This window comes from Palaemon carinicauda, chromosome 34, assembly GCF_036898095.1.
Source record: "Palaemon carinicauda isolate YSFRI2023 chromosome 34, ASM3689809v2, whole genome shotgun sequence".
In the NCBI taxonomy this organism is placed as follows: Eukaryota; Metazoa; Arthropoda; class Malacostraca; order Decapoda; family Palaemonidae; genus Palaemon; species Palaemon carinicauda.
Genome location: NC_090758.1, coordinates 14812701 through 14826507, shown reverse-complemented (window position 1 = coordinate 14826507; position 13807 = coordinate 14812701). Strand labels below are relative to the sequence as shown.

The 13807-nt window shown below is 40.3% G+C and overlaps 2 protein-coding genes across 2 annotated transcripts; one reads left to right on the top strand and one right to left on the bottom strand.

Annotated features, from left to right (window-relative positions):
* Positions 1-3010: 3010 nt before the first annotated feature.
* Positions 3011-8360, bottom strand: LOC137627092 (pneumococcal serine-rich repeat protein-like). Its single transcript, XM_068358102.1, has 2 exons — positions 8272-8360; positions 3011-7086 (listed from the first exon to the last, which is right to left on the bottom strand). Exons 1-2 carry the CDS (start codon positions 8281-8283, stop codon positions 3109-3111), a joined length of 3990 nt encoding a protein of 1329 aa, XP_068214203.1. The 5' UTR covers positions 8284-8360; the 3' UTR covers positions 3011-3108.
* A 2129-nt stretch (positions 8361-10489) lies between these two features.
* On the top strand, positions 10490-11911 carry LOC137626723 (golgin subfamily A member 6-like protein 4). The gene is made up of 2 exons (XM_068357731.1): positions 10490-10503; positions 10816-11911. The coding sequence occupies exons 1-2, from the start codon at positions 10490-10492 to the stop codon at positions 11909-11911; spliced, it is 1110 nt and encodes a 369-aa protein (XP_068213832.1).
* Positions 11912-13807: the final 1896 nt, after the last annotated feature.

Genomic DNA, 13807 nt, shown 5'->3' with positions numbered 1-13807 from the left:
AGGACATGTCTGAGGCCTTTGTTCTGCAGTGGACTAGCAATGGCTGATGAAAATGATGGTGATATATATATATATATATATATATATATATATATATATATTTGGATATATATATGATAAATTTTGCACATTCAGACATGTTTTTCATATTCAAATAAGACATATATTTTAATACATTAATGTCTGGATTCTCTGATCGACCTCGGGATCAGAGCCCCTAGGTGGAACCACTCAGAGACTATAGCTTCTGACTGGCCAGGAGTCGAACCCTGGTCCAGGAAACTTATAATGAAAGTGACATAGCACGTGGCTAAGTGCTATGTCACTGTCATTACATGCTTCCTAGACCAGGGTTCGATTCCCTGGTTGGCCAGAAGCTATTGTCTTTGAGTGGTTCCACCTAGGGGCTCTGATCCCGAGGTCGATCAGAGAATCCAGACATTAATGTATTGAAATATATAGGGTGTACCAACCGTGTGTCACACGATCGTACATGGTAACGACATTTCATTTTGTGTATATATTATGCTTGTATCTTCACTCTCCCCTCGCACTAAAAAGAACCTGAAATAACATGTATGTTTTTCTCACCGTTAACTGTTAACCGATGCGGTATCGGTTGAACAGGAAATTTCCTGTTGCATTGAGTTTTTGTATATAAAGGAGAGTGTTCTGTAATAAAGTTACTCAGTTGCTTTCATCCTGTCTTTGAGGCACAACCTTCTCTCGGCTCGTCACATTGGTGACCCCGGAAGTCGACTCGCTCCTCCTGCCTTCCACCCCCCCCTCGCCCCTCCGTTGTTGGTACTATGGCAGACTCTACGGAAGCTGGTGCTGCGGCTGCCCCATTGAAACTTTCGTCATTCGCCAGCGGAGAGGGGTTTGCTTGGTTTCAGTGCGTAGAAGTCCAGTTTCGCACCAAGGGCGTGACTCGCTTAACCACCAAAGCAGATTATGTTCTCGCGGCAATACCTGAGGACACCTTCCCGGAAATATCCAACTGGCTTTGTGAACAAGGAGACACCCCAATAGCGTATGACGCCCTCAAAACATACCTTCTGCAGCAGTACTCGCCGTTGCCAGCAGCCCGTATAGCAAAACTTTTTCAGCTCTCAACAACCGTTGGGGACCAAAGGGCTTTGCTCGCCCTCAGGGAAATAACCAGTATCGCTCGCCTGCAACCTGCCGCAGACGGCTCTCCTCATTAAGTGAACCTACTTCGTGACCTTTGGGTACGCTGTTTACCTGAACCTGTACGCGCTGCCATACCCGATGTCGATAGTTTACCCATAAAGGACTTGATGACCAAAGCCTACGCCCTTATGGACAGCCACTTCAAGACCTCCATCAACGCTTACACTCCTGACGAAGAGGACACCTATTCAACGTCAACCAAAGCTAACGAGAATGCCGTAGGACATGCACGCCTACCCCGTGACGTGCTGAAGCGGTGACAAAGCCACCTACCACCCACCACTCGCTCGCGCCCCAACCAACGACTTCTACAGCCATTTACTACCTCCCATCCGCTGCAGTTTTGCTACTACCACAACAGATTCAGGGCAACCGCGAAGAATTGTGCCAAGGATTGCCCTTCTCACCTCACTTCTTCGTTCCTAACCCTATTCAATGGAGATATATCAGCCATAGTCCTGAGACACTTCATCTCGAACACATTCAATTTCTGCCTCTCCGACACTTTCATTTCCTACAACTACAATTTATACATCACAGTTGGTACAATAACTTTATCACACATAACTTTCTTTACATTCATTCTTAACCATCTATTCTTCACCAATAACTTCAATGCCCCTAACACTTTACATCCTTCATCCATCTTTGACGTACATCGGCTTCTGCCCGACCATTTGCAGCAACAACAGACCCCAAGTACTTGAACTGATCTACATCCTCAAGTAACTCTCCATTCAACAAGATATTCAATCTAGCACCATCCTCTTTTCTCAGGACTTTCATAACCTTACTCTTACCCACATCAACTCTCAACCTCCTTCTTTCACTTACCTTCTCAAACTGTCGCTATTCAGCCCAGCTTCTCCTCTTAGTCTGCAACCAATACCGCATCATCCACAAACAACAACTTACTCACATCCCACTCATGAACTCTCTCATCTATCAGCTTCAATCCTCGACCAAGCACTTGAACATTCCCCTCTTTTACCACTCCATCAACAAACAAATTGAACAACCATGGCAATGCCACACATCCATGTCTCAGTCCCACTCTCACTGGAAACCAATCATTCACTTCTTTTCTTATTCTAATACACGTTATACTGTCTATGTATAAACTCTTTACTGATTACAACAACCTTCCTTCAATTCCCTATAACCTCATCACACTCTGCATCTCCTCCCTATCAACTCTATCATAAGCTTTCTCCAGTTTCATAAATACAACAGACACCTCCTTACCTTTGGTAAATATTTTTTGCATATATGCTTAACTTAAGTGAAGGTACTTTAGGTTAGGTTAGGTCAAGTATTATCTGTACTTAATTGGGCCCAAAATGAAATCCAGATAATGGGTAGCCTTCTTTCATTCAATAAAATCTGAAAGGTACTATATACTTTTATGCTCAAGGTAAGAATAGTTTTCATCATATCTAATAACTGATGGATTTAGTTTGAACAATATGCAATGATTAAGGAGAAAACTTTATTCTCTATAACAGAATTTACAAATATCTTCCAATGGTTTCTAGAGTATATATGTTATTTAGGTAAGTCTATTTTAATATCAACCTTATTCATTCTGACTTTCCACTTCTTGCTTAAAACTATCAAGATAACTTCAGTCATCCATCTGAAATTAGTAAATTTGAATGCTCAAATCTTGAAATTTTAAGAAGGCTTTTTGAAAAAACTTTCCTTAATGAATAAGGCCCCATTGTTTTGAATACTCCAAAACAGTATTCACTTGAATAATTAAACAGATCATTGGTTTATATAGATTAGGTGATGAGAAAAAGGCATTTGGAAAATTCAATTCTTTCTCTTTGTTTATCGTATTTACATAAAATTTTATATCTTAAAGTATAGACAGATTCACCAAGACATCTTAATCTGATCTAGAAAAGGTCACTAACATGTGCAAGGTTTTACGTATTGCGGAAGACCAGCAACGGGTGCGAACAAGCGGCCGTCGAAAGTGTACCCTTGAGCAGGCGCGGCAGCACTGTACACTACCGTATGTACAGGTGCGGCAGCTAGAACTGTGGGTGCTGGTAGAAGTCCTCTCCTGACGGAGGTACGGAGAGCAGCAGCCTCAACCTGGCGGAAGGTGTTCATGAAGGCCTCCCTGGCTGCTGTTACCTCAGGGGTGTCGACCACAGGTACTGGAGCTGAAACTCCACTGATGGCACCAGTACCAGAAAGGGAATACATGGTGGATTCAATCTTTGGAACTGTGGCTGCAGCCTTATTCCAGGCAGCCATGAAGTCATCTGTGGCTTTCCTGACCTCTGCAGTAGCAGTTACAGGTTGATGGGATGCGTAGGCACTGGCAGAAGGGAGAACATTGTGGATAGCAGAGGCCTGTTGGGCTGCAGCATGCCATGCAGACATGAACTGAGCTGTGGCTTGTTTGACGTCGGCAGTTTCTTGAACCTGTTGAGGAAGAGTTGAAATGGCTTGTTCCACGACTACTCCACGACGAGCTGCAGCATTCCATGCTGCCATGAATTCTTCAGTTGCTTTCCTTACAGCATCTGTGTCTGAAACTTGTTGGGGAATGTGAGCTTGGTGTGCTGAGCCAGAAGCTTTGTACAATTTTGTCTGAATTTTGTTTGCCCTTTCAGCAGCTGCATTCCAAGCAGCCATAAAAGCAGCTGTGGCTCTTTGTACTTCTGGAGTTGGCTGAACTGGCTGAGGAGCACCGACCTGTACTGATGAACTATAGGTGTGAGCTGAACCTGTAGAGTAAGTAGCTGAAGCTGATGCGTGGTGGGATGAGGTACGGGAGCTACCCATGATAATGTTGGTATCAGGAGCAGCTGCTGCAGCAGCAGCTGCAGCATTCCAAGCCCTTGTAAATTCAGCGGTGGCTTGTTGAACAGATGGTGTGAACTGTGGAGCAGATCCAAGAGTGTGGTGAGCGCCAGGAGCTGGTACTGTTCCAGAAATGGTGTATATGGTTGACTCAATCTTGGGCACACGAGCGGCAGCCTCTTCCCAGGCAGCCATGAATTCTTCAGTAGCCTTCTTTACTGCATCAGTGTGATCAACTTGTTGGGGAACTCCTGAGTAAGAGATAGCTTGTCTCATAGCAGAAGCTTGTTGGGCCGCAGCCTCCCAGGCGGACATGAATTCGGCAGTAGCTCTTCGGACTTCTTCAGTTTCTCTAACTGGCTGAGGTACGCTGTAGATAGCATGTTCGACAGTTGATGCACGTCCAGCAGCTTCATTCCAGGCAGCCATGAAAGCAGCAGTTGCTCTCTTAACTTCTTCAGTGGCTTCGACTTGCTTTGGTACTGTGACGGTGTAATGTCCAGCAGAAGAGCTCCTAGTAAGAGTTGACCTGATTGCAGTTGCCTGAGCAGCAGCCTTGTTCCATGCAGCCATGAAGGCAGCAGTAGCTCTCTGTACTTCAGGGGTGGGTTCAACAGGCTTAGAAAGATCAGAAAGAGAAGCAGCAGTGTATGAGACAGAGGCAGGAGCGTGGGCAACAACAGGAGCAGCTGCGTGGTAAGTAACAGAGTGGGAGGTAGAAGGGAGAGAGCTAGCTCCCATAATGATGTTCACATCAGGAGCATCGGCAGCAGCCTTGGCTGCAGCATTCCAGATCCTTGTGAATTCAGCTGTGGCTTGTTCTACAGATGGAGTGAACTGGGGTGCAGATCCAACAGTGTGGTGAGAGCCGGGAGCTGCTACTGTTCCAGAGAGTGTGTACATGGTTGACTCAATTTTGGGCACCCGAGCAGCAGCCTCTTCCCAGGCAGCCATGAATTCTTCAGTAGCCTTCTTTACTGCATCAGTGTGATCAACTTGCTGGGGAACTCCTGAGTAAGAGATAGCTTGTCTCATAGCAGAAGCTTGTTGGGCAGCAGCCTCCCAGGCGGACATGAATTCGGCAGTAGCTCTTCGGACTTCTTCAGTTTGTTTTACTGGCTGAGGTACACTGTAGATAGCATGTTCGACAGTTGATGCACGTCCAGCAGCTTCATTCCAGGCAGCCATGAAAGCAGCAGTTGCTCTCTTAACTTCTTCAGTGGCTTCGACTTGCTTTGGTACGGTGACGGTGTAATGTCCAGCAGAAGAGCTCCTAGTAAGAGTTGACCTGATTGCAGTTGCCTGAGCAGCAGCCTTGTTCCATGCAGCCATGAAGGCAGCAGTAGCTCTCTGTACTTCAGGGGTGGGTTCAACAGGCTTAGAAAGATCAGAAAGAGAAGCAGCAGTGTATGAGACAGAGGCAGGAGCGTGGGCAACAACAGGAGCAGCTGCGTGGTAAGTAACAGAGTGGGAGGTAGAAGGGAGAGAGCTAGCTCCCATAATGATGTTCACATCAGGAGCATCGGCAGCAGCCTTGGCTGCAGCATTCCAGATCCTTGTGAATTCAGCTGTGGCTTGTTCTACAGATGGAGTGAACTGGGGTGCAGATCCAACAGTGTGGTGAGAGCCGGGAGCTGCTACTGTTCCAGAGAGTGTGTACATGGTTGACTCAATTTTGGGCACCCGAGCGGCAGCCTCTTCCCAGGCAGCCATGAATTCTTCAGTAGCCTTTTTTACTGCATCAGTGTGATCAACTTGCTGGGGAACTCCTGAGTAAGAGATAGCTTGTCTCATAGCAGATGCTTGTTGGGCAGCAGCCTCCCAGGCAGACATGAATTCGGCGGTAGCTCTTCGGACATCTTCAGTTTCTCTAACTGGCTGAGGTACGCTGTAGATAGCATGTTCGACAGTTGATGCACGTCCAGCAGCTTCATTCCAGGCAGCCATGAAAGCAGCAGTTGCTCTTTTTACCTCTTCAGTGGCTTCGACTTGCTTTGGTATGGTGACGGTGTAATGTCCAGCAGAAGAGCTCCTAGTAAGAGTTGACCTGATTGCAGTTGCCTGAGCAGCAGCCTTGTTCCAGGCAGCCATGAAGGTAGCTGTAGCTCTCTGTACTTCGGGGGTGGGTTCAACAGGCTTAGACAGATCAGAGAGAGAAACAGCAGTGTATGAGACAGCAGCAGGTGACTGGTAGGATACAGAGTGAGAACCTGAATGTGCAGAACCAGCTCCCATTATTATGTTGACATCAGGGGCAGCTGCAGCTGCGGCAGCAGCAGCATTCCAGGCCTTCATGAATTCAGCAGTGGCTTGTTCAACTGAAGGAGTGAACTGGGGAGTAGATCCAGCAGTGTGCTGATAGTTAGGGGAAGCTACAGTTCCAGAGATAGAATACATGGTCGATTCAATCTTTGGTACACGAGCGGCGGCTTTTTCCCAAGCAGCCATGAATTCTGCTGTTGCTTTCTTGACCTCATCTGTGTGATCAACTTGTTGGGGAGTTCCTGTGTAAGAAACAGCTGTCTTGATGGTCGATGCCTGACGGGCTGCAGCTTCCCAAGCTGCCATGAATTCTTCTGTTGCTTTCTTGACATCGGCAGTCTCCTGAACCGGTTGGGGCGCGCTGTAAACGGCATGTTTGACTGTTGAAGCTCGCCTGGCAGCCTCGTTCCAGGCAGCCATGAATTCAGATGTTGCTCTCTGTACTTCATGTGTGGCCTGAACCTGCTGAGGCACTTGCAAAACATAGTGACCTTGAGAACCGCTCTTCACGAGGGCCGATTGGATCTTTGAGGCTCTAGCAGCGGCAGCGTTCCATGCAGCCATGAAAGCAGCTGTTGCTTGCTGAACCTCCGGGGTTGGGACGGGTCCTCCGCTTACGGCGTAAGAAGTCTGGTAGTGGTGAACGGGCACAGCAACGTTGTGGACAGTTGGGACGGCGATGTAGCTAACTGCCCCATGGTGGAGCCCAGTGTGCACCGCACGAACCTTGCCTGGGACTGACCTAGCCTCCCAGTCGCGGTCATCTGGTAGCGGTGTGGCTACCGCTGCGATCACCAAAGCTGCTATCACCTGCGAATGGAAATTCACTCCCTTAATATTTCATGAATCCATTCAGAGTTACATCGATTGTATTGGAATAATACTATCTCAGATTTTCACTGAAATTATATATATTTGCATATTTGTATGACATAGTTAGTATGCCAATAGCCATAAATGTATGGCAGAACATTTCGAATAAATTATCAACATCTTTTTCTTTTTCAAGTATTAAATCCTAAATATATTTTCAAGATTATCGCCAATAACATCTTAATATTTACAGTACAAGACTTGAAGCTTATATAACATATATTTGTAGAGATATTGAATGTATGATATACTTTTTAGCATAGTGTATATAAATGTATGATGACTATATACCAAAGGAAAGCATTTGCAAAATGTACGTTAAGGGTTTAGACTCTGTAATAGATTTTGAGTGCAAGAATTTGTTATCCTGTGAATTACAAATATGTAGGCCTTATGGGGTCCTACATGGCTGAGGACTATGAAGCATGAAGTGGGAGATGATGAATGGAGAAGTATTGCTTTAAAAGCTCAAGATAGAGACTACTGCGAAACCTAATTGAGGCCCTCTGTGTCAATAGGCATAGGAGGGGATGATGATGATGATGAATTACAGATATAAATAACTATACAATCTATTTTAGAATATCACAATCACAAGGTTGACTTGGCTTATGTGTCGATGTGTAAATGTATAAAAAGAATGTATGGATGTATTAGAAAACATATGAATGTATAATAAAATTGAATAAGTGTATACAAGAATACTATCTTTGTATAGTTGTATTTTTTACGAAAAAAAATCTGAGAATTTATGAGAAAATTCCACCATTGAAAAACTGAATGTATTCAAAGATTGTATGAATTCATGGAAATGAATTTATATGAATAATTCACTTAAATGTCACATTCACATTCACTATTGAATAACTGTTTATATAATGAATATAAAAAATGTATGAGAAGATTTTATAAATTCATTCAAGAAACTTTTAGATATATAATAAAATTGATGGATTCATATTTCACAAACGATGTCACATTTCAATAAATAAACAACGAATGTATGAGAACATTGTATAGCTGAATGAAGAGCTAATGAATGAACCTTTTTTTTTCACTAGTGAATAACGAGAACTCTTCTCAAGTGTATGAGAATGTATTGAGAACTGATGCTTAGCTCACCAAAGTCTTCATGACGATAGGGTGATGTGTGTGCCGTGTCTTGGCCAGCACAAGCTGAGGTTTATATACGGGCGGACCACGCCCACTAGCCCCGCCCTTGTCTGCCTTACCAATCACATGAGGCCTTCTCACCTACTTCTCCCGAGGGACATCCCCTTCCCGAGGGGGACGCCCCTCCTGAGGGCACTGACATGAAAAAACTGATTTTTCAGAGCAGTGTTCTCTAGGTCCTGTATACCCCTGTTTCCCTGGAGTGGGAAGCTGTCCCCCTCCGTCAGGACCTTCCCAAAGGACGTGCTCTCGAAGGATTTCTGTCTACCAGCTCTACAGCACCTGTCCATTTCGTGTGACGTCATGGGATCCGACAGAACCGTTATCTTTATGGACAGGAAATTGCTGGGGGCAATGTTACACACACTCTCTCTCTCTCTCTCTCTCTCTCTCTCTCTCTCTCTCTCTCTCTCTCTCTCTCTCTCCTTAGCTTGTAAAGTTCAGAGTGCCCCATCAGGCATTTTACAAGTTGAAATCTTTCTCTCTCTCTCTCTCTCTCTCTCTCTCTCTCTCTCTCTCTCTCTCTCTCTAGCAAGAGAACTGTATATCCATCCACGTATACTCACACACGCACACATACATACATATAAACACAGACAATCACACACACACATACACACACACTTATATATATATATATATATATATATATATATATATATATATATATATATATATATATATATATTGTGTGTATGTGTATGTATATAAACAGTATACATGTATACGCATGAGAGAGAAAAATAAACTGTTTATTCAGTCTTAATCAGTTTAAAACCCCATTATAATTTAACCTTGTTTAATTCAATGGTATTTTTCACAGAGGTCCATCCGAAAGGTGTTCAGATATTCAGGTCTGGTTTTGATTAAAGCCAAGAAATTCCTCTTTTGAGATTGGGATTCAGAACTCAATGTATGTGGTTGATTCATATTTGAGATGTGAGGTTCAATGTAAGGTTCTTTATGAGGTTCTATTATAAGGTTCAAAATAAGGTTCTTTATGAGGTTCTATCCTGAGGTTCTATTATAAGTTTCTATCATAAGGTTCTTTATGAGGTTCTATCTCAAGGTTCTACATGTGGTTCTATTATAAGGTTCTTTATGAGGTTCTATATAAGGTTCTATCATAAGGTTCTATTCATACAAGGTTCAATATAAGGTTCTACATAAGGTCCAATCTTAAGGTTCTATTATAAGGTTCTATCATAGGTTCTATTCGAGGTTCTTTATGAGGTTCTATTATAAGATTTTATATGAGGTTCTATCATAAGGATCTTTATGAGGTTCTATATAAGTTTCTATCATGAGGTTCAATATAAGGTTCTACATAAGGTCCAATCTTAAGGTTCTATTATAAGGTTCTATCATAGGTTCGATACGAGTTTCTTGTATAAGGTTCTTTACGGGTTCTATATAAGGTTCTACTCGTGGTTCTATCATAGGTTCTATTATAAGGTTATTATAAGGTTCTATATAAGGTTGTATTTTTAGGTTCTATCATGAGGTTCTATCATAAGGTTCTATTATTAGGTTCTATTATAAGGTTTTATATAAGGTTCGATTATTAGGTTCTATCATAAGGTTCTATTATAAGGTTCTTTATAAGGTTCTATATAAGGTTCTATTATTAGGTTCTTTCATGAGGTTCTATCATAAGGTTCGTTTTATAAGGTTCTATATAAGGTTTTATTATTAGGTTCTATCTTGAGGTTCTATCATGAGGTTCTTTTATAAGGTTCTATATAAGGTTCTTTAATAAGGTTCTATATAAGGTTCTATTATAAGGTTTTATTATTAGGTTCTATCTTGAGGTTTTATCATGAGGTTCATTTATAAGGTTCTATTTAAGGTTCTTTAATAAGGTTCTATATAAGGTTCTATTATTAGGTTCTATCATAAAGTTGCATCTTAAGGTTCTATATAAGGTTCCATCTTAAGGTTCTATCATAAGGTTTATATAAGGTTCTATCATAAGGTTCTATCATGAGGTTCTACATAAGGTTCTTTATGAGGTTCTATCACAAGGATCTATCATCAGGTTCTATCACAAGGATCTATCATCAGGTTCTATATAAGGTCATATCTTAAGGTTCTATAATAAGGTTCTACAATATATAAACCTCTACTTAAGGTTCTATCCTAAATTTCTATCTATCCAACCAGTTCTATGAAAGGTCCTATGTAAGGTTCTATCATAAGGTTTTATGAAAGGTCCTATATAAGGTTCTGTCATAAGGTTCTATGAAAGGTCCTATATAAGGTTCTGTCATAAGGTTCTATGAAAGGTCCTATATAAGGTTCTGTCATAAGGTTCTATGAAAGGTCCTATATAAGGTTCTATCATAAGGTTCTATATAAAGATCTAACTAAAGGTTCTATCATAAAGTTCTATATAAAGTTCTATCCATTCAAAGTCAGGTGATAAGGAATTTCCCGGAGCAGCGAATGACATTTGTATCCAACTATACTTTTCTTGAGTAAACTTCTAAAAAGTATTGAACTTCTAAAAAGTATTGAACGTCTAAAAAGTATTGAACTTCTAAAAAGTATTAAACTTCTAAAAAGTATTGAACTTCTAAAAAGTATTGAACGTCTAAAAAGTATTGAACTTCTAAAAAGTATTAAACTTCTAAAAAGTATTGAACTTCTAAAAAGTATTGAACTTCTAAAAAGTATTGAACTTCTAAAAAGTATTGAACGTCTAAAAAGTATTGAACTTCTAAAAAGGATTGAACGTCTAAAAAGTATTGAACTTCTAAAAAGGATTGAACGTCTAAAATGTATTGAACTTCTAAAAAGGATTGAACGTCTAAAAAGTATTGAACTTCTAAAAAGGATTGAACGTCTAAAATGTATTGAACTTCTAAAAAGGATTGAACGTCTAAAATGTATTGAACTTCTAAAAAGGATTGAACGTCTAAAAAGTATTGAACTTCTAAAAAGGATTGAACGTCTAAAATGTATTGAACTTCTAAAAAGGATTGAACGTCTAAAAAGTATTGAACTTCTAAAAAGGATTGAACGTCTAAAATGTATTGAACTTCTAAAAAGGATTGAACGTCTAAAAAGTATTGAACTTCTAAAAAGTATTAAACTTCTAAAAAGTAATGAACTTCTAAAAAGGATTGAACGTCTAAAAAGTATTGAACTTCTAAAAAGTATTGAACTTCTAAAAAGTATTGAACTTCTAAAAAGTATTGAACGTCTAAAAAGTATTGAACTTCTAAAAAGGATTGAACGTCTAAAAAGTATTGAACTTCTAAAAAGGATTGAACGTCTAAAATGTATTGAACTTCTAAAAAGGATTGAACGTCTAAAAAGTATTGAACTTCTAAAAAGGATTGAACGTCTAAAATGTATTGAACTTCTAAAAAGGATTGAACGTCTAAAAAGTATTGAACTTCTAAAAAGTATTGAACTTCTAAAAAGTATTGAACTTCTAAAAAGGATTGAACGTCTAAAAAGTATTGAACTTCTAAAAAGTATTGAACGTCTAAAAAGTATTGAACTTCTAAAAAGTATTGAACTTCTAAAAAGGATTGAACGTCTAAAAAGTATTGAACTTCTAAAAAGTATCGAACGTCTATAAAGTATTGAACTTCTAAAAAGTATTGAACTTCTATAAAGTATTGAACGTCTAAAAAGTATTAAACTTCTAAAAAGTATTGAACGTTTAAAAAGTATTGAACCTCTAAAAAGTATTGAACGTCTAAAAAGTAATGAACTTCTAAAAAGTATTGAACTTCTAAAAAAGTATTGAACGTCTAAAAGTATTAAACGTCTAAAAAGTATTAAACTTCTAAAAAGTATTGAACTTCTAAGAAGTATTGAACGTCTAAAAAGTATTGAACTTCTAAAAAGTATTGAACTGATCAGTAAGACGTTGAAGATAATTAACTATTATTACACTGTTAAAAAATTGCTGCTAAAAACGGTAAAAATCCTGGAATAAATGTTGCCATACATTTACCGTTTTAAAACACGGATATATTGACGTAAAGGAGTGATATTACGGTCACCACCCCGTAAAAGATGATAACAAAATAGGGTAAAAATTACAGTCGTCTGTATTTTACTGAAATACGGCTGAGAACATTATATTTTTATTGAGAATTTCTGATTAATATTAAGGTTTTTTAAAAGTGTGCTTTCAAATTGTCATGGTATAATTAATTTTCTTCTTCAAATTTCTCAAAGTTCAGGAAACATTTCGGTGTTACCATCTTCAGCTCCATTTATTTACTGAAACAATAACAAAATATTTGTGTTTGGAAAGATTCACTTCATGATAAATCCACTATCTTTCCTAACCAGTCACTGTCAGTCGTGAAACCACCGAGTTAAGGGCCACAAGCAAGAAGGAATAGGGGGATTTTTCTTCTGGAAAAGGTCTCTGACCTCTGACCTCTGCCTGTGGGAAGCAACATTAAGTCTTCATGGTCTGAGCCCTGTGTTTGCAAGCAAAGCAAATACCCTGGTATTCAAAGGACAGGAGGTCATACAGTTGATGATTTTGTCTGATATATCAAAAAAAGAGTTTTCTAAGCTCTGGAATAATGTCTTTGCAAGCGAGAGATTCTGGGTGAATAATACAGTGAGTGAAACGTACATGAGGAGACTCATTATTTACCTTTACAGCTAGGTATGTAGTAGGTTGGCCAGGGCACCAGCCACCGTTTGATATACTACCACTAGAGAGATATGGGGTCTTTTGACTGGCCAGACAGTTCTGCATTGGACCCTTCTCTCTGGTTACGGTTCATTTTCCCAATTGCCTACACACTCACACACCGAATAGTCTGGCCTATTCTTTACATATTCTCCTCTGTCCTCATACACCTGACAACACTGAGATTACCAAACAATTCTTCTTACTGCACTGTCAAGGACACTCCAAAATCAAACCATTGTTCTCTAATCTGGGGTAGTGCCATAGCCTGTGTACCACGGTCTTCCACTGCCTTGGGTTAGATTTTTCTTGCTTGAGGGTACACTCGGGCCCACTGTTCTATCTTATTTCTTATTTCTCTTCCTCTTGTTTTGTTAAAGTTTTTATAGTTTGTAAAGTGATATTTATTTTAATATTGCTGCTCTTCTTACAATATTTTATTTTTCCTTGTTTCCTTTCCTCACTGGGCTATTTTCCCTGTTGGAGCCCCTGGGCTTATAGCATCCTGCTTTTCCAACTAGGATTGTAGTTTGGGGGGGGGGGAGTTAGGATTGTAAGGACTGGAAGGGATAGTGCTAAAGTGAAGTACAGTGGGAGGTGAAAAGATTGGGGCAGACCCAACAGCTTTTTGCTGTGACATCATGCCTTGTGGACCTCCAGGAGGTGAGTTCTCTTTCCAGCCTCCGAGGGACTTGTGTTTTCATGATTATTTCTTTTCTGGGGCTTTTTTTATTTATTTGTGTCTGTCTACTTTTTTTTTATTGGTTTATTTTAATTCTTAGGATTTGGTTCATCCTGATCTATGTAAGGAGTTAT